The sequence below is a fragment of the Sinohyriopsis cumingii genome, chromosome 17 (genome assembly GCF_028554795.1).
Source record: "Sinohyriopsis cumingii isolate HCF-2022 chromosome 17, ASM2855479v2, whole genome shotgun sequence".
Taxonomy (NCBI): Eukaryota; Metazoa; Mollusca; class Bivalvia; order Unionida; family Unionidae; genus Sinohyriopsis; species Sinohyriopsis cumingii.
The window spans coordinates 120,860,312-120,883,097 of record NC_142977.1 but is presented as its reverse complement, the minus strand read 5'-3'; the positions used below and the strand labels follow the sequence as shown (position 1 = coordinate 120,883,097).

Sequence of the window (22,786 nt, the reverse complement as noted above, 5' to 3'; positions counted from 1 at the left end):
TTTCCATACAGGAGGAGCAGCAGTTACAAGATTTTCAATAGGGCTGCTGTGGTGGTCATATTGGAAATCAGACTGGCACCATTTTCATTTAGGAACAACTACACACCATATGAAATCTTTAAGTCAAAACCTGATGTCAATATGACTATTCAATATGTAGCAGTAGCAATAACAAGATTTTCAATATGGCCACTGTGTTAGCATACTCGATGGCCAAGTACCACCACTTTCATTTCAGACCAACTAGACATCTAAAGAAATCTGCAGGTGAAACCCCATGTCAATATGACGTTCAGGAGCAGAAGCAATAACAAGATTTTTAGAAGACTGCCATGGTAGCCATACTGGACATCGGGTCCGCACCATTTTCCTTTAGTACATACTAGACATCACAAGAGACTGTACCAGTGGCCTAGTGGTTAGATCGTCTGCCTTGGATGCAGGAGGTCGTGGGTTCGAACCCTGGCAGAGTCATACTAAAGACTTTTAAAAATGGTACTAGCAGCTACCTCACTTGGTGTTTAGTATCACCTACTCCTGCTGCTTTTTTGAACTCTGCCAGCTACTTTATTTCTTAATGAAAACCCTGGAAAACTGTACTTTATTTACTATTGTAGGACTTGCTAATAAACATTTATTCTTTAAAAATTGCTTCCACTGTTTAGGAAATTTCTTTGACTTTCAAACTGTATCAGATATAATCAGTTTTAGCTGTCAATATCTCATCTACCCCTTGGTCTCATACTAGCATAATTCAAAAGTTCTCAAATCTTTTGCAATACTTGTGCCCACTGATGATGGACACCATACAATGGATAGAGGAGGGATGAAACACATTTGTAAAAGCTGTTTTGGTCTAAGATCAGTAAGCTAACAAATAATTATGTCATTCACTTCTTACAGATATGTCCCTTACTGTCACTTGTGGGAGAATGTCTTTTTGAATCACGTAATCCAAAACGGTTGTAAAATCAAGGTCCTTAACAAGTTCTGGAAGACATTTACTCAAGGCTTTTTCATGCATTTTTACTGAAAAGGAAAGACAAAACAAGCATAAACCACATCAATACTATAAAAATTTGTGACTGACTCTTATGTACAACTTTTTATTTGATCATGCTGAAATATTAGGTAATCAATTTTTCAAAATATATATGCGACTTTGCTATCAGGTTTAGAAATCTTGCTTAACTCAATACATATATTATAAAAGTTTCTTCTATCAGTGTATAAAATCAACTCATTTTAGTACACTCATGACCCTAGACATATGCTACAAAAAGAGGCCCGTGTGGGTGATATCACTCATTTGGCTTACATAACAGGAAACCATGTAGTTTTGCAAGAACAAAAGCCTAAGTAAACTGTCCCAACTTTTATATCATGTTTATTTTGATTATTTTACTCTAGTCTGATAACAACATAATAAAGCATCTGATGATGATGATATGAACCTACTTACCAAGATTTATTCCAATTGGATTAGACATGTTAGTTTCAGTTCAAAATAAGGTAACAAGCTCATCCAATCAAATGCTAGATACATCTCATTAATATGCACAGACCTCACTTATTACAGAACATGTCTCAGACAACAATAATACATGTTTATTTACCATGTAAGAGAAAAAAATACTATCAAAATTATGTCTGCAGCCAGGTAACAAACTTGGCCAATCATATCATGATTACTTCATAAATATTTGTAGATCCTGCTCATGATCAAACTCATAAAACATTCTGATGATGCAAGATCATTTAACAACTTTGATCAAATTCTGATATACCTGCCAAAGTGTTGGCAAGCTCAGCCCATGATTAATAACTTATGGATCTTGCTCATACACACACTCAACCAAGATCATGATGACACAAGCCTGTTTACCAAGTTTTATTAAAATCTGGTAAGAAATATGGTCTCTTGAGTGATAAGATCAATCAAACAGATGCTACATTACCTCATTAATATGCATGGATCATGTTTATGAAAAAACTTGTTGGATATTTTGACAATATGAGCCAATTTACCCAGATCGATAATAAAAAAAATCTTACCATAATTACTCACTAAAGTGTTGCCAAGTTCACTCATAATCATACCCATCCTAAATCTTGATAACTCAAGTTTGTTTACTGATGCTGGAACAGAAACTAAAGTGATAACAAGTTCCACCAACCTGATCTCATTAATAAACATGATTCTTACTAATGAATTAAAGTAAAATCTTGATTATATAGGGTTATTTTACCGAAAATCACATAATAAAATGTGGCATCATGAGTGGTACAAATTCCAGCCAATCAGATGCAAGATCTCCTCATTAATATGTAAGTACCATGTTCATTACTGAACTTGTGAGATCTTGCTGATATAAAGCCTTCCAAGTTAAATAAACTGGAATATGGTCTCTAGAGGGTAAATAAACCTGAGCCAATCAAATGCAAGATCACCTCATTAAGATTATTGATCAAACTCAATATTCATTTTTGTTTAGATCTTGATGACATAAGCCCACATACCAAGTCTGATCAACATCAGATCAGAAATGTAGTCTCCTGAGCAGTAACATGCTCAGCCCAACTGATATACCAAGTATATACTGAGACATGAGGAAACAAGAGTCCCTCAGAGGGACTGACACACTACTGATCAAACAAATTTCCAAGAATTTAAGGTAACACCATCTCGTCCTTTTGACTGCTGCGTGTTGAAACAACTCTGATATTCTTCAGTGATAGCAAGATTTTCAAATAAGCTGATGTGGTGGCCATATTGGATGTTCAAACAGCAACATGGTGTTTAGGGCCAACTAGTCATCATAAGAAGTCTTTTGGTGAAAAACCACCGTTTCCATTCATGAGGCATAGTGATGGAATGATTTTCAATATGGCTGATGTGGTGGCCATAATTGACATCAGATCAGCACCATTTTCATTCAGGTCAAAAAAAATATCATAGGAGGTGAGGTGATAACAAGATCTTCAAGATGGACAATGCAGCATCCATACAGAGTTTCTGAACAGCACAATTTTCATTTAGACCCAACAAGACCTTGGGATGAATGTGTTTGTAAAGCTTCATGCCAATCTTCCAAGTAGTTTTAAAATGAAAACAAACTTGTGCTAATGGCAGAAAGACAACTGATAGACAACATGGGCTCTTCTAGTCAATGTCCAGTAAAACTATAAAGATAAAACTCAAGATAAACTCATTTATTGGTACAACAATCAGGTTATCTATTTGTGTATGTTAACATGTAGAAAAAATTTCATTTGCCTTGATAAAGCAATTTAACTGTTTTCAAAACAATGTTACTGTCAAAAATTGAGAGTCCTAATTGGACCTGATATCACTCTGCTGGGATACATTGGTAAAAATAAAAATTATAACAAGGTGGGTGCGTTCGGTCGATAGACACCCGCATCTGGATAATTCCAGCTTTCAGTAGAAACTGGTGAATTATTGGTAAAAATATCAAAATTAAAACTAAACATAGATGCACCAAATTAGGCATAAAGCATGCTGCAATGCAGCTCATGCATAACTTAAGAAAGGAGCAAACAGTATGGCACATGATAGTATTCAAGACAATGACAGATAAAACAGTCATTTTTGCTGGGGGGGGGGTATTCTTTGCAAATATTGCACATACAAATTTTACCATTCCAGGATAGACTTAATGATCAAAATGAATTAAAATCTGATTGTTCTCTAAAGTGATCTGGTAGCTCATTCCATAGAATGGCCACTGCTTATCTAAAAGATTGTTTGCCAAAAGTTGAGGTTTTAATTCTTGGGACATCAAAAATATTTGAATATCTAAAATTGTATTTATCATGTTTAAAACATGAAATCATCCAAACATTTGGGATAACACTTATTCAAGACTCTGAGCATCTCTAGACCCATAACCCAAAGTCTGAGCACTTCACAGTTGTCATTTTTACCACCAGTAAGAATTTATGATAGCTGCTTGTGCAATCATCATACACAAATTTCAGAGCATGCTCCTGTATTTGTTCAAGTTGAAAATAAGTTTTCACTTTTGGTTCTTATAGAAGCCACATCACTATGTGGGAAGCCACCCCAAAACACATTTTGGGAGGGCATTTCCTGTGAAGCATTCCTATCAAGTCTAAATGAAATTGGCACTGCAGTATTTAAGAAGTTAAAAATAGCATTGCGGACATAAGACACATGATAGATGACACATGCTGGAAGCAAGGCCTGTAAGCTTACTTGTCCTAACAACCAGGTGAGCTAAAACAGAAACTAAACAGCAAACAGGGGTCCCAAGTGGGTCTGATACTGCTCACCAGAATTACATAACCTAACAGTTGACCATTTTATTAAGCTGGCTCATGGTGTATTCTAAGAACACAAACCTATGCAATCTCCCAAAATTTACAGTGCTTCAATTCTACTCATTTTGGCATATTATGACAAGAATTCTTTCCACAAATAAAGGTATACTCGAGATGCACATATCTTGCTCATAATTAATCTCATCCACATCTAGATGATGTAAACCTTTATAACAAATCCTATCAAAATCAGACAAGAAAAAATGTCTCTAGAGAGGAAAAAAGCTCACCCAATCAGATGCAAGATCACCTCATCAATATGCACAGATCTCATTTGTTATTGGAATTGTATTAGACAATATCTCATCATTAATCCAAATATCTGATGCTACAATTTTCCAGACACCATATTTCCAAAAATTTTAATAACTTTCAATTTCTGGACACCAAGTACGTTTTTTAAAACCTGACTGTAAACAAACATTTGTGGCTGTGATTTCAACACCATTTTTCAGCACATGACAGCCAGTGTATCTGGCGGAGGAAGAACCTGTGAAGACCTGGAAGCTACAAACCAGCTTTCTCACCTAGCCTTAGAGTCAAACCCACTTGGACAGAGGTTAGATGTCAGTGATCTGTAAAGGGGAGTACCTTAGACCACTTGGCTATCTGGAGCCCCATAAATTTGTTTTACCCATAATCAACCAGAGTGCAATCAATGATTACATAGCTCGCCTCTGCTTTTGATAGTCTCCAGCAGCCACTGTAAACATTACCATTCAGAAAAACTATTCAAACATAACTGATTTTGTTCCCTTTTTTAACTCAAGATATTTTTGTAATCATTTATCTTCAAACTTAAAATTTTAAACCTTTTAAAATTTAAAATTGTAACTTTTAATAAGCACTATATAGCCAGTATTGTGCTGACATACTGTAAAACAACCTACCTACCTATTGACCTATCCACCCACCTACTGTTGGGGACATAAAAGACATAAAACAATAAAAAGAACAATATTTTATACGATATCAAAGCTGAGGTACTAGAATGAGTTGATAAAAACCAGATTTTAATGTTAGCAGCACGTAAATAGGGGGATCCAAGTTCACACGTCTGTTTTTCTGATGACCTTCTCATTTTCCAATATAACAGCAAAGGACAGATAAAATCATTTTCATCATGAGCTTGGGACTTCAAATGCCAGTTCTGCTATGGAAATATATTTTGTCTGTATGAGTTTGTTATGGGGTAAAACTCTGAAGAATCATTGGAATAGCATCCGGTGTGCTCAGAGACCCCCTTATTGTTACATACTACTGATGATGATGACTATAACATTGTTATACAAAAATGCTGCCAGATTCATGATATCTTATATGATGAAATATTAATGCATTTAAAAAGAAAGATACTCAAGTTATATATAATGACTTGGAAGGAACATCCCATCTACAACTTGTATGAAATGGATGAAACAATCTGTGTGTTGAAGTTAGTCAGCATATTAGGACAGCATGACCAGAACAAGCAACAAACAACGAGTCTGGCAAACAAGAAATTTTTGCTTCCATGTTTAAAGCTGAAAACTCTTGGCATGAGCCACAGAGATTTTGTTTTGTTGTAATGGCATAACAAGCCTTACTCACCTATCTACAAATGTGCATTTTCTTTTTGTTTTGCTGAGGCAGCATATTTTTGTTTTGCCTGGGCATCATACATATCATACATTTTTTGGTGCTTATATCACATTCAGTTCTAAAAAAAACATCTGGTGCTTTGTCATTAGATTTAGTTTTATGGTGGCTGTAAACCATGTTGACTCCATCATCAGGGATAAATGCCTGTCATCATAAGCAGATAGACCAATTTTATTAAGCACTATTGTGTTCAAAACGTGGTAATCAGACCTGAATGTATTCATCTCTGCATCTTGTTTTTACCAGGAATCATCATATGTCATACCATTTATTTACAACTATTTTCTTTATACTTATGGCATGTTATTCTGACTAATGCAACAGCCTCAGTAGATGCATTTTAGATCTGAGCACAAGAATTTCAATGTCAGCTACATATTGTGTCACATATGGATCACAGTGAAATCACCGAAGCATGAAATACAAGTCAGTGACCTATTTTATAGTATAGTATAGTATTTATTATGACACATCCCCTTATAAAGTTTCAGGATTCCAGGTAAAACATTATTAGATATTGTGAAGCTTGGCAGGGGAAGAGAGTGTCATTATTTATCATTTTACGTTATGGGGCAAATTTTTCAGGCACATTTCATTAGTCTCTTGGTTTAGGGACAAGGAAAATAGATTTTTCTGTCCCAAGATATATGATGATTACAGTACTGATTGTGAACACACTGCCATCACTGATAAGGTCAGTATTCTGTTTCTATACATGTCCAAGATGTTTCTCTTACACTGAACAACGTCACCAAGCAGTTAGAAGAACACATTTCAAAATATGTGCACTAAAGTCTGCAAAATTCTGAACAAAGCAGCTAACAGTTCTTTCTTCGAATTACTCGCAAACTTACTGGTAAGTTCTTTTGCCTGAATACAGGAAATAGTTTCATTTCGGGGCTTTTTACTTGGGGATGAAGTCATCTTCCTGTAAATAGACATTATAAATCAAAAACAAAGTGTATCAACATGCACTTTTAACAAACTTTTAAACAACTTATTAGATACATGATATCAGGAAACAAAGTATGTCTGAACACTGTTTCTATAATGTACAACCCTTTTATAATGATTGTTATGAGACTCTTGGTGGTTGGCCAAGAGTCACACTAGTAATAAACTGAACACTGGTACTTTCAGCTTAAAGCCTCAGCAAACAATGAAACATGAGCAAAATTAAACAGGGACCCCTCCATTTCAAAGGCATATCTATGAATTTTGAGTACCCCAAAAACAAATTTAAGTGGGGGCTGCAGTGGGGCCAAACCATGAAAAATTGATACCCACAAGAATGTAGATGACTTTACAGTAAATTAGATTGAAATTAATAAACTAAAGAATCATATCAAACTCACATAAAACTAGATTTCTGGGAAATTCTTCATTTCAAAACATTAATGTTTGTAATAACAAAAACAAAGACAATACCAAAACATTAAATATAAGAAGATTTCAGTCAGACTATATGAAAGTGTTAATGCTTGAACTGATTTTTGTTTTCAAAAGGCTGGAATTTTGGATCTTGAAAATAACTCTGAAGATTTCAGTCAGACTATATGAAAGTGTTAATGCTTGAACTGATTTTTGTTTTCAAAAGGCTGGAATTTTGGATCTTGAAAATAACTCTAAAGTATATTGTTTCAAGTACTCCAATGTTAACAAAACATCCTTATCATTGTCACAGACATGCCTGATACCAATAGTTCAAACAACAGAGAGACTCGACCAACAAAGTACTGTCTGTAGGTAAAACATAATGTATAAATCTCCAACTGACTTTTATAAACATTTACTTTGCAGAACCCACCTGCCACACAGCAAGGGTGTTGCCTTGTCTCATGCAATAGAATTTGAAAAGACTGGAATTTAATTTTGTCACCGTTCATAAGATCTCTTTACCACCATGATGTATATGGCTACACAAACCTTAATGTACCTGGGCATTTGTCACATTGGACTTGTGCACATGAATTATATGTCATATACCTGCTTAGCTGTCATGATCAGGTGGACCAGCTTGTCCTTATGTGTCTCTATAAATTGACAGAGTTTTGTTTCTTAGTAATTTAACAGCACTTTTTAAACACATTATTGGCTATATCATTTTGAAGAAAAGGGACCTAAATGCCTTTTGTTAAGATAACATGGATTGGCCATGGCAGACAATATGACCATGTGACCCTTAGGTTGCAAGTCCAATTGCTGTACCAGCTGAGAAGCTATATGAATGGCCCTAGACAGAACAAATGGCAGTGCCAGCCCTTTTGGAACACATCTTTTGCACTTTGCCAGTGTTCAACTGCAACATTTTTAATGCTTCATACATTTTTGTTTTTATTTTTCAACTTAATGTGTACATGAATGATGCTTTTATATATGTGCATGAGCATGCAAACTAAAATCAGGTCAGTACTGGGCCAAATGGTCAACTACACAGACATTACAAAGGAAATTAAGAGTATTGGTAAATGGAAATACCAGTAGGGCTTGCAGACATGGACACCCCAGCCCTCTATCCATTGACCAATACTCTTAATCCATTGTAATTAGCCCCTGGGATCAACTATAGTTGCTCAATTATTTCAAATCATATTATACAGTAACAGAATGGTCATTTTTCTTTATTAAAGGCAGTCCTAGGTAAGAATTAAATATGTATTTAAGGAAAAGAGAGAGACCTATATTAAATGTATTAGTTACATTTAAATCTGATTGTCGGCCAAAATCGACCCTTATCCTTTTGTCAAACTTTTGAGAACAAGTTAACTTAAATTTTACGTTATCTTTCATCTCCAATATTAAGTACATATTAAAACTCATTCAAATCAGAATTATCTTCTTTCCCCTAACTTTCTGAACATTAAACTTCACTGGAGTATTGAGGTTGGATATTTATATAGGAATTTGTTACACCTGGAGATTTTGAAGTGATTTGTCACCTTTTGGACCAAAAGTTTTGGTACTGTATCACTTCTGGTAGCAAACATGTTCTAAAAACTCAATATCAAGGTCACACACACACAGGGGTAGAAAAAGTTTGATCCATGGTTGTCCCTGGGCAAACAACTTTGAAATTTGTTTTGTTGCCGAGCAGATTTTTTTGGTTGCCTGCTAAATTACTGCAGTTGCCCCAAAATGCTATAATCAAAATTATTCAATAACTAAATTTGTCATATAGATAAAAAGCCAACAATACTTAATATAACCTACCATCAGTCCCACTAATGGAATGTGCCACACATATTGACACACCTATTTAATTGGTTTGAAAATACGAAACAAAAGATAATCATACAATTTCCTGTTTTTGATGGTGTTTTGTAGTCAGATAAATAAGGCCAATAAAGCCATGGTATTTCTGCAAAGTGAAGATTACACACAAATTTGTTACCATGCTTCATGCATTATATGGATGGTGGACCATTTCAAGAAATATAAAAAGTAGGTAATTTCAACCGCCATTTACTTTTTATGGGTGTTAACTTAAGTGGTAAATACAAATGCACACATGACATTACAGGACCGTAAAAAAAGTAATGGGGCTAAGAAATTAAGCTACCTGCAACAAAGAGTGTCTGGCCATGGATGTATCAAGAAGGGAGGGTTGGGAGGGGCTTGGAGAGCTTGGGACATTCCTACAGCAAGTTTTCTTTACAGTTGCAGTTAAAAGTATGGTTCCATCCTCCAGACCCCTAACCTACTTTTTATGCCTCCATCCAATGCTGATATTTCTGGCTCTGAACAATTATGGCCATTGCCATAAAAGCTGGTGACCCTGTGTAATAAAGTGATGAAGGTCAACACTGCAGAAGAAACATGTTGTATTAAAAATCTGACTGTACAAAATAGAATTAGGTCAATCATGATGGAGAAATATATAAGCAAATATTGTATACCACAAGTGCAACCATTACTTCAGCAATTTTTGGCTGCTATCATGCCTCAAAGAACTGAAATGGTGGTCAGAGATTTAGAAAAACCCAATTACTTGATTGTGCATGGGAATACTTTCAATAAGACAAAAGGCATCAAAGTATAGTACTATTACATGAATATGTGCAACAGTATCAATACAGGGTGCTGACTATGCAAGAAATTCTTGAATTTGCCCCCCCCCCAAGTTCCAATATTGAGTGACCTCAGTGTCACAATGAGCTACACAGCACAGCTTATTCATCCAGAGACGTCAACTCCCACCATGCGTGTTAGGGTTGTTGCTTCACATTGTAGGAATATTTCACCCGAGTGGCAGATGAATGGACACCATTCAATATGATATGTATGTTATCACTACTGGAAATTAATATGGAGTAGAGGGGGAATCCTACAATCTCTTTTTATTAATTAATTCTATGTCCTTTAATTGTGTGCACGTTATGTACATAACAAGAAACTACATTATAAAATACAGTAAATAAGCTCTCACTCAAGCTCCACTATAAAATAACAAACTATTTTTAATGTCACAGAAATAATTATTGCCAATTATTTCTGCACCAGTAATCTGATGTGCACGTGTGCCAATAATTTAAATCTAAATGAAAAGATAATTTGCACTAGCAATGTCGATAGTTAAATTTAGATAAAAATATCAAAACATTGTGGACATGCATAATTATCATTGTTCCACCACACTTCAATTTCTTTACTCAAACTTTCTTCTTTGCATCTTGTATGTACTACAGATGCTTCTGTAGGGCATCATAATTATGGAATTTTTCTTTACATTATTCAGAGTTCTTTTATCTTTTCAGGTAAATATCACACAAAGAGTCATCGTTTAACAGATTAATCATAGTTAAGGCCTGGCAGCAACTCTCAAACATTATGATCTCAAAAGCATTTGATCTATTTTGTGTTGACTCATTTTGAACTTGTACATTAATTAATAATGATGTAAACTGTGATGGTGTGGCCGAGTGGTCTAAGGAACTCACCTTTACAGATCACTCAAATGCCAGTAACTTCCAGAGGGTCAGTGGTTCTTCCTCTGCCAAATATACTGGCTGCCATGTATAGCCAATCATGTGCTGCAGATGGCATGAAGCCCACAAACCAGAGCACTATCTACAGCACATGCACTGAATTGATTTAGTTTCTGTTTGAAAAATATATTTAAATTTGTGTTTATAGAAAGGGAAAAATAATCATACTTTATATGAATGTTAGCAAGTAAAATTGTGCTGTCCAATTTTGTAATACAGGCAACAATTTCAATACATTTTAAAATTATCATCTGAAGGGAGGAACACAATTTTATCTCCCAGGCTTTATTAGATTTTGAATGCCTAAAATTTCAGAGAATTCAATTAAGACAAATACCAAGGAAGCTCAGACTTTTATCTGCACGCACACACACACTTTAAACGAATTATTTTTAAAATGTTAAAACTTGAGATGATTATGATACAAATATTAATAATATTAAAAACGCTAGTTTCATTTTTTCATTAACTAATTATATATAGCTTACAACCAATCCTTCTACAACAGAAAATAGCAGTTTATATTTTATAATATTAATGGGTTGGTGGTAATTAATGCTGTCTCTAGTTTCACATGATTATGGTTGTGCGTTATGTATAAATGGTACTGAAAATTAAAATAAAAGTCTTGTCTCTATAAAATGAATGTGTGTAGTTTACAAGTTTTAACTTTAAGTCAAAATGCATGTAAACGTAATCTGTTTCTGTCATGAACAAGCCATTTCATGGAAGATGTACTTCATCAATCTCTCACATCTGTCTGCATGGGTTCAAGTCTCAAGTTCAGCCAATGTGGGTATGTGAGAAAGCATGCCAGTAGCTTCTCATGCGTCTCTTTCCGGGGTTCTTCCTCCACCATTTATACTGGCTGCCATGTATAGCCTATGTTGTGCTGAAAAATGGTGTTAAACCCTACAACTACAACACTTTCATCAATCAATTAAAGTTTAGTTTTTTTAAATCTTAGTACTGATAGTAGTCTAAACCTTCTCCTAATTATCTTTGACAGTCATAACTTTTAAATAGGTCCAAAGTGACTTAATAGTATCATTAACTCATTTTGGGGAAAAATGGTTGAAATTACGTCTTCCTGACCACATGTCCATCTGTCCCTCCACCAATCCATCCATTACCAATGTAGTGCACCACTTATACTGTTGAAGATATGAAACAGTGGGATATGATTATAGGTGTGCACTGTGGTTTTAAAAGTTTGATTGACATATAGTGTGGGATCAGTGTTTTAAATCTCAACAATTTAAGCACTGAAGATGGAGATCTCAAAGTTGGCTTTATTATCAAAGTCATATAAAAAAATATGAAATGTAGTTTTGTATTACACTCTCTGGTTTTGCCTCTATAATGGACCATGTGGAGTTGTTCTTGGGTCATAAATTGGAAACTGTCAAGATCTGCACCCTATAGCAACATCTAAGTTTGAACAACATGAAAACAGATTTATATCCAAGACAGGCCATTCGGAAGGGGATTAGCTTCTGCATCATAACTTGGAAACTGTTGTGATTCCCAGTCTACAGCCACATTTAGTTTGAAAGGCATGTGGAGATAAAATGATACATATATTTGATACGGACCTTTGATTTGTGTCCCTGAAATTGGGAACTTGAATATGGCCCTATCACTGAAACTATTAAGATTCCCACCATACAACGATGTATAGATTTAATTGGTACAAGATAAATTTCCACCTTGTAACCATATATATATATATATATATATATATACTAACTGGATATGAAAAGAGAAATACACATTTGCAATGTTGAAACATTGGTCCCTGGGTTGAGCAATGTCCCTTGTGTAACAACTTGGAAGTGTTGGGATATGCAATGGCATTAGTTCTTGCTTTTCTGCATCTCACTTTGAAATATTATGCAACATCATAGTTTAGGTTAAATTAAATTCTGATGCTTACCCATCATCTAGTGTGAAAACTACATTTGTAACACTGCCCACATAAGACTAATAAGTCTAAACTGTCAAAGTCCTTTCCTGACACATCTCACTTCAAATTTTATATAACACTTTTACTTTAGTGATGAAGACAACTTTATCAATTTTATTAATTCAGTGTAAAGGTTATGCTAAAGAATTTTTCTCAAGTCTCAATCATTAACATCTTTATTTCTGAATTTATTTTAACTGAATTCACTCCTGCATCATTATAGCAATTTATCCTATGGCAATTTCATGCCTTGTTAGAATTATATAAAAATTTTAAATATGCGTTTGCGAGCTAGTTGGGTTACCCCCTGAAACCAGAGACTATTATTTTTTTTGTTATTATTATTGCAAAGTGCAGAGTATGTTAATTTAAAAAGATATTTCAGCCTTTTTGATGAACTGTACTGCAATTCTAAAGTACAAAGGACTCAAATACATACATGCAGAGGTGCGATGTATGATCTGTTACGATGAGCATAGTTATGTACATCATTATTGATTTATTTGTGTGTGTGATTTGGATTTTTAACATAGCTTTAACAACTGTTCAGTCATATTGCTACAATGTCTGCAGTGAGGCAGTTTATAGTGGTGTCTAGCATTGGGACATCATTCCACAGACATGTAGCATGATGTCCCACCCAGTCATTATCCTGACACCAGGCCAATCAGTGCTAACACTAACCTCTTAATGCTGAGCGCCAAGTGAGGCAGCTGTTTAAGTACCATTTTTGCAAGTCTTTGGTATGACTCAGCCGGGGATCAAACCCATGACCTCCTGCATCCAAGGCGGATGCTCTAACCACTAGGCCACCGGAGAGGTTGATTTATTTGTATTATCATAACATTTATATATATATATATATATATATATATATGGACACACACACGTCATACATTCTCTTAAGGAATATATATAACCTGTTCCACAAAGGAAACTTGCCTTGCACATATATATTCAAGAGATAGATAATTAAGTTGATAGATTATGCAGTTATCATTTTAAATTATGTATCATCAGTTTGCTACATTCTAAAAGCAATTTATTGCAAGAGAGAGTAAGAAGATGCAATACACCTGTAACATGTTTACACTGGTAACATTTTAGTGATGAAATGGTGGCTGAGGATTTAATCGCTTTGTATCTGTTGGATTTGCAAATTCAACGAAAAGGAATCAGATTTTTTAAATACATTCAGTATAATATACATGTAGACACAATGCAGCATTTGTGAAATGTATGCCCATTTAAATTATATTTAAGAAACAAGTCAATAAATTTCTGTTGTTATGAACTTTAGTATGGTAAATAGTTAATATTCAAATGATTACAACTGTAAAATAAAAATAAAATTCTAGAAATATGAAGTGAATGAAATAATCAAGTTTGGAAGCCTTGATCTTTATGCCTTTGTCTAACATTACAAACCAGGGTAATTTTATATGCTTCAGAGAAGTATGACATGATTTGATATGCTTATAATATGGCAGTGCAGAGTGCCACACAGATCATATCTTGTCCGATGCAAGCTCAACTCCCACTTCAAGCCTAGGACCAGACAACAAGGAGGTACCCCGAGAATGAAGCTCAAGATCAATAACTTTTTGTGTGCAGACATCAAGGCAGAATTTCAAGAGAGCCTGCAGTCTAGACTTGAAGGACCTAATTTTCCACCAGATCTACCTCCGGAATATATGTTGAATCACATCAAGACTGCCATCTGCAAACCTCAGAAGAAATCCTTGGATTTACCACTAAGAAAAACAAATACTGGTTTAATGCAAACAACCAAGACATCCAAGAGCTGCTTGCCAAAAAGAGATCAGCATTCCAAGCCCACCAAGCTCAACCATCCTGTCCACATCACCATTTTGATTTAGGCCCAACTTGACATCATAAAAAGCCTTTCTATGAAAACTCCATGTTGATATGACCACCCATCCAGCAGTAGTAGCAATAACAAGATTTTCAAGACGGCCACTGTGGTAGCCATATTGGATGTCTAGGCAGCAGAGTTTTCATTTAGGACCAACTAAACCATAAGACGATTGTGAGTTTAAAGTTTCATACAATCCTCCACATAGATTAGGAGTAATAATAACAAACTTGTGCTAACGAATAGACAGACAAAAGACTAGAGCTGAGTAGGATGAAATTTATTTTAGAATGCTATATTTCTGAACATACATTGGTATACTGAAATTATTCTAGGGACTAACAATGTTATTTTTCTGGGCCAGGGATTTGTTTAAAAATAATTTATTTGAAACAAATTATCTTGAGATGAAAGAGAAAAAAATATATCAGTTAGAAGACAAAATTGCACCCCCACCCCAAAAATAAAATGGTCCATACCCTATGGTGGATGTATCTTCTATGTTTATCTTAATTGCTGTGTAAGTTGTCATCTAAAAATTGGGACTAAAGTGGGTTGATTACCAGTAACCTTACATTATAGCTGACACACTGTAAAAGCCATTGTGCTGATATCAGTTAGTTGACACAGAGTCTACAGCTAACTAGTTAAACTATTCATATGATCAGTAGTGGTGAAACAATTCATCGATATACTGATGCATCTATACTTTTGCTGTAACGATACACATATCAATAAAAGTGATGGAGAATCGATACAAAACAATACTAATTACCATATGCAAGTTATTTTAGTCTTCAGCAGTCATGAATAATTATTATTAGTCTGCCAGGTTGTTATTCTTTAAAATTAGAATTCATCTGAAACGTGATCTGCAGTCACAGGCACTCATTTTTATTACTAAAACTGAAAAGGACTTGACAATAATCGCTCATTGCCAACAAATTATCACAAAGTGACACGGTTTAATTGTATCTGGTCTACTTTGGTCAATTTGAAAGCTACAGTGAAATATGTTACATTGAACTCTCATTGGTGGTTATAACTTGTAACAGTCCAAGTTAAACAATAACCACCAATCAGAAATTAATGTAGCTTATTCCCTGCGTGACAAACATGAAGTATTGGCAAAGCATCTAAGAAGCGTTGCGCAAAAGTCATTAATTAATATGTAAAGTACTTGTACAGAGATGCTGTCAAGGTGTGCAATTGCATGAATCGCATAAAATCTGTATGAATTGTGCAATGGAGAACAGTGAAATGTAACTCCTGCAAATTGGTTGAAAGTCCCACATGTGAACAGGAAAAATTGCTCTCCTAAAAATCTTAGGATGATCCTTAATCTTACATAGGCAATACATGTGCTTAACACATTAACATACACTAGTAATTAAGTAAAACCAACGACATCTTTTTCTCTTTTTATTTGGTGAGATATTTTCAAAAGTTGGATTTGGCCTGAATATCTTTCATCACATTTGGCTGCCACTTTGACATATGAGACATATGTCAAACATGCAATTTGTAACCAACTCTTGCTTGTAGGAGAAATTTGTGTTCAGACAAGCTACTTATTGATTTAATCTATTAGACAGTTTAGGAGTTCCTACATAGGTTATGCAATCTTGGACCACCAAAAGTACTTCAAAGAGATGGAATCCTTTCTTCTTAGCTTAGTTAATGGCCAAGGTGTTCATGCAGTTGTGGTTTTCATACATCTGATGTTGGGAACCTTGACACACTGACAGTATATTCAAAGGATGCGAGTAGATAAAGTAGACAATCAAGGTGGGCAAAAAATCACAAATTTAAGCAAAAAACTTCAGGCATCTGTAGGAGACTACATTCAATTCAGCACTAGTGAATTTGGGGAAAGATGTGTTAGTAACTTACTGTCTAGAGTGTCACTGCTATGTTCTAGATACAAGGAACCAGGGTGGGTGGAAGTGAATTCAGACGAAGTCACTCCAAGTAATCCATGGGATCAGACTGACTCGTTAAAGAACTTGTGGCATTTTAAAGCTTTGAATTTTATTGTTAATTAAGTAGATTATGTTGCATGCAGTTACCTGCAATTATCTTACACTGAGTTATGATGTGTATTTGCATTTATTAGAATGTAATAAGCGTAGATTTATATTTGTATGAACCTAGATTGATTGAGTTTGGCATGTCTTCATTCATTTTTATATTGCAAGCAGTATGAATAATAATACCTCATGATGTCGTAGATTACTGAATAGAAAGATATCAACATCTGGATGGTGTGTTACCATATTCACAGAAAAAGTAGTTATTTCTTATTTAGTGGTGTATAACTGTACAGTTTATGTAAAGAGATATGTAGCTGTATATTGGACCTTGTACGATTGGTTGCCAATTAATCTTATGGCAAATCTGTTGAGAAAAGTTCATCAATTACCTGAAGGTAGAGCACAAGTGCAAGAGATTATGTCCTTCCTGGAGGGAGCTCTCAGGGGGCCAGCACAAGAGCAGCCCAGAGATAGAAGGGAGAAGGGCAGAAATGGAAAGGAAGGATAACTGGCAAGAAAGATAAATGTTGGAAGAAAGTAGAAAACATACGAGTCCAGAAGCAACACAATAATGATCGCTACTCAGAACAAATCAGACTTTTATAGGATGAGCAAATGTACAATGGAGTTTAATCTACTAGGTCAACTGCTATGAGAATATTATAAATTCTTGAGTAGAGATTGAGAAATTGTGTTTACTATATTTACTAAATACGCTCTTTACATTTTATTTGTTTATAAAGGGTTTTTTAGTCTTGAGTATACGTGTTTAAAGTGTCAGCTTAAGTTGACTTGGAGCTTGCAAATTTTAATGCACACATGTATAATCCAGCAGCCTGGTCATTATATGATATAAAGTTCATAAACAGCATTATATTTTTAATATTCAAAATTAATGTGACAAATACAACAAATAATAATAACAATAATAATAATAATAAATTTTGCATTATTTTGTCATGGAAAATGAAAATATGTTTTCAACATCATTAAATTCATAACAAAATTACTCAGGAATTTCTGTACATTCCTTACTGATGGAAGCTACTGAAATACTGGTACAATGAAAAAATACTGCGGTAAACTGGTATACTGGTAATACTGTGCATCTCTATGAAAGACAATCCAGTCTATGGTCAGTAGAGCAAACAACATCACCACCCAATAACCGGTTCTCGGGAGCATGGTTTGCAATAATTTTAATGCAGAAAGTGTCATTGTTTGCATGTTTGATGTTTCACAGACATCAACCATGGGTGAAATGATACACATGCCACATACGATTCATGATACACAACCTACAATTCTAACCATTATTAACACATAAATCAACTAGTAAAATACTCTTTATCTTTTGTATCGATATAGAAAAAGTATATATGCCTGTGCACTCTTCCTATTTAATTTTCCCTATAATATATATATATATATATATATATATATATATATGGAAAATTAAATAGGAAGAGTGCACAGGCCAAGACCATTAAGGTTAAGCACATTGCCAATAAACAATGTGGTGGCTCTGTGTGTGTATTAATGGGAGGCAAGATTTTCTCAAGGAATTAGCTATATACATAAAAGTGTTATGAAAAATTTCAACAGAAATAAATAACTGTGATGCAAGACTCCCTAAATGAACTACCTATAATATATATGTGTGAGAGGCAAGATTCCCTCAAGGAACCAACTATATTTACCTGTGTGGCAAAATCTCTTCAGGAGACTGGCTCTATATAACAGTGTGTGGCAAAATTCCCTCAGGAAACTGGCTATATATGACCTTAACTATATTACCCAGGAGGTAGGCAATATAAGGCAAGATCCAAAAGGAAACTGGTTATCTGTAAACAGGATGCTCAGGGAACTTGATTCATATGGGTATGATACTGGCTATACACAGGTTAAGTGTGTGCTGCATGAAACAAAACCCTAAATGCATCCCCTTTAGTGCTCTGCCCCTCCAACTTGTCACCCGTAAGTTTGCCCTTTATGACAACCCTGGCTATATCAATTCATGTGAGTATTCCCTCAAAGAACTGGCTATATATTAAAGGGACTGTACTTTATTGCATGGCTGTTGGTTCATATTTAAATCATACTTTTCTAAAATAGCATCTGGCAAGATTCCCCACAGAACAGACTATACAATGCCTTAAAGCTCCAGGGTCACGCTACCAGACGAAGTGGACAACTAAGACTGAAAATGTAAACTTTGCCTTCTTCTGTTAGGAAAGCAAAAATTACTTCGCCCTGTAATGTTTTAAGAGGTACATTGACTGACGATACTTTCTGAGATGCCCACTCGCCTCGCCTTAGCCAGGTTAGTTCTTATGTTGTGTTGTAGCAAAATGTATTCATCAAGCAATCAGTGGCTAGTCCGAGTTTTGATATCAATTATGCTGACAAACTCTTGCACATTCACAGGCATGTGTTTTGTATATATGATGCATTTCTTTATTCATGTACACTTCTACCTGTTGAGCTCTCACTTCTCCCTGTGCTGTCCAAAAGGAGAAGTCACTTCTCCCTAAAATTAAAATCTAGCTTGACCCCTCAAGCTGATATTAAAACAGTGTAAGGTATTTGAGGGAACCATCATCCATATAATACAGTACAATATCGTAATAAAGCAGAGATTGAACCAACATACACTTTACGGAATAATACTTTTAAACTGGCAAAGACCACTGGTAAGATTCATGAGTGGAACCAACAACAATGAAATAAAGTACAGTGTCATAAAGCAGATACTATAAGTGTTCTTACAAGACTCGTAACAAGTACAGCAGATATATGTATTCTTACAAGTACAGTAGATATATGTGTTCTGACAAGTACAATAGATATATAAGTGTTCTTACAAGTACAGCAAATGTTTATGAGGAAAGAGAAAGAAGGAAAGGAAGTGTAAGCAAGATGAGGGATAGATGGAAAATGAAAGGAAGTGTAAGCAAAGATGAGTGATAGATGGAGAAGGATAGGAAGTGTAAGCAAAGATGAGTTCTACAGTATTTATTACATGAAAAGAGAAATGCACAAGTATACTCTTTACAACATCAATAGTTTAAAAGTAATTATCACCCATCCGATCATTCATAGCAGGAATACAAGTCAAAATTAATTGCTTACATTACTACAATAATGTTGTGTTTGATGTCGGCCACTTTCATGACTTTGAACTGAATGCGAATGTTATTCAGAACCCAAAATGAACTATGTATTTACAACAGAACAACTCTTTCAGCAAAGTCTATATATATCAAGAGGTCCTCAGTTTTTACACACTTTAAAAACATTTTTAGCTCTTCAGAAAAACACTCCATTTAAAGACATTCCTCTCGTATCATTTGAAACAGTAGTCGTTTTAGCAAAGCAAGCCAACAATCAATAATGTACTCCCTCATACTCATATGGCATGTTTGCAACCAGACCCTTATGGTAGAATTCCGACTCGTACAATGCTGTATACATCATCCATGACCAATGGATATATCAAAATGTAAAATTTGTAGCACATTCAAAAGAAAAATCACTAAAAGAAACATTATTTAGCATCCCTTTTTTAATAATACTTGTTTTGGGGAAAGACTTCTTCTCGCGATCTAAGAGAATCAAATTGGGAAAAATTTTCATGTTATAAGAAGACTGTTTACTTGTAAGCAAAACATATCAGATTCATCTTAGTTAACTATTTTTTTTACAATTTTATTGACAATGTATGAAACCAATCTCTTAAATGTATTGCTTTTGAAATTCAAGATTGTCCTGCATTTTTTACAACTCATTTCCCTGGAAGTGCAAATAACCAGGGACAAAAGATGTGACTGTTCATTTAACTTTACAAATCGATGATAAAACAGGTTTTTCTTGGAATTATGTAATCATGCACAATTGTGAAACACAGGGAGCCATCACTGATCATCAGCTATATATGAAACTTTATAACCGAGTACACCATTGTGCTACTGATGCAGTTATCCACTGTGCTGCGATCAGCTGAAATTAAGGAAAGTAAATATTATGATGACCATTCATCATAAAAGGTCAGACTTTAGCCATCTCATAAAACTGTCCTCTTACATATATACAAACAGGTGCTAGGTTCTTGATGACCATTTAAAACACAGCGCTTTTTCAAGATGGTCATGTGTCAAATATATTTCTCATTCTTAATTCAACATATTGGCTCTTCAAACAATAACAATTGGAGCTTACTGATGTAAATATGTGAATCAATCTGCCAGAGTCAAAAGATGCTGCAATCTCTTAGTTTGAAACTGAACAAGTGCTGGGAAGGACTTATTTTGAAGATATATATATATATATATATATATATATATATATATATATATATATATATATATATACTTTACACTAAGCTGACAGTTTACATAAAGGATTAATAGTACTGGATTAACAACAGCATCAGCCATAATAATGTAAACTCTGATAAATTTAAAATACAGGCAGGTCTCCATTCATAATTGGCAAGCTAGACAAAATCTGATGGAAAACAATATGCCATACAAAATAAAGGAAATTTTTTGTTTACCTTTTATTTACTAATATGTCAAACAAATTAACATAAGCATGTAAACATGTGAATCTTTCTATTAGCTGGAATGATGGGGAGTTACAAGCATTGTGCACAGTGTTGAGTACTTACATGTTATATATGACAAAAGTTAAATTATTTTTAACACACCAGCCATGGGAGCAATTGTAGAAATTTACCAGGCAACCAGAAAATCTACTGAGGAACCGCATCTGCACACCTAGTTTTGTAGTTGCCCCAGGACAATCATGGATTTTCAAACTTTGCCTACCCCTCAATGCATTAAGAAAATCAACTGCCCATCTGAAATATTGTTTTTATAATATAATCTACATGTATTGGGGGACCACTTAAAATGAATTAAATCATGTATCTGCTACTCATTCTTGCAGCCTGATGCAGACCCATCCAAGGGAGATCACCAAAATTGCAGATTACCCAGGCTGACAACAACAATAACAACATTAACAGCAACAATTCATGATAAAACAAAATGGATCATATATAGAAATCATGATGTGCTGTTATTTAGGTGGTAGGGAAGATTTTCGAAAATTTGCCCCATGGCAAATTTCTTAGCTTAAGGCTATCATGTCACTTTCTGAGCTATTATTGTTTAATAATTACAGATATGAATATATCTGAATTGGGTGTTTCAGGCTTGTAATGTTCTTCAAACTGATGTGAGGCTAGTACACCTCCCATATCTAGAAAACTAGGTTAGTTGCCCATCCTATGATGGGAATTTTAAAAAACATTTACAAAAATAAAAAAATTGGGACGAGCAAGTTTAAAAGACAGTTTGAACATAAAGATACACAAAAAATATTTAAAAAATTGAGATGCCGCAGCAAGTTTCGAACTAGCAACCTCTTATTTGGCAGCGAGGTCAAACAGAAAGACAAATTTGGGTATTTATTAACAAGATGGCAGTATAAAGAAGTTTTAGTATTGTTTATACAAAAGAAACTGGAAAATTTGCAAACTAAATAAAAATTTCAGTTACAATTTATAAATTTTGTTCTGAACACAATCTATACGCCTTAGCTTTTTAGCAGTAAGGTATAAAATACTTAATAATAAGAAAAAGTCTGAATATAAAAAAAATAACAAAAAGTATTTTAAAAATTTGGGATGAGCAAGTTTACAAGATAGTTTGAACATAAAAACAACAAAAAAAATTTGATGAGTTTCAAATTTGTGGCCTCTTGTTTGGCAGCCAGAGCATACAGACAAATGTAGATGTTTATTATTGTTTATATGCCATATGGCCAAATATAAATGTTTCCTACTGCACTGGTTTTAAAATTAGGGTAGGTAGGTAGTTTTTTTTAACATTGTACATATCACAATGGCTAGTAT

General features: G+C 34.5%; 1 protein-coding gene across 3 annotated transcripts in view; it reads right to left on the bottom strand.

Annotated features, from left to right (window-relative positions):
• Positions 1 to 12,639, bottom strand: part of LOC149779773 (replication protein A 70 kDa DNA-binding subunit-like) — a 110,600-nt gene extending 97,961 nt beyond the window's left edge. The window contains exons 1-4 of one of the 3 annotated variants that reach the window (XM_089940634.1): positions 10,944 to 12,639; positions 9,566 to 9,781; positions 6,861 to 6,934; positions 902 to 1,029 (exon numbers count right to left, since the gene is read on the bottom strand). In XM_089940634.1, the coding sequence (XP_089796760.1) occupies positions 902 to 1,029; positions 6,861 to 6,934; positions 9,566 to 9,639 (276 nt within the window). In that variant the 5' untranslated portion in view covers positions 9,640 to 9,781; positions 10,944 to 12,639. The remainder of the gene's footprint in view (positions 1 to 901; positions 1,030 to 6,860; positions 6,935 to 9,565; positions 9,782 to 10,943) is intronic. The other 2 variants (XM_089940633.1, XM_089940635.1) reach the window with 2 other exon arrangements.
• Positions 12,640 to 22,786: the final 10,147 nt, after the last annotated feature.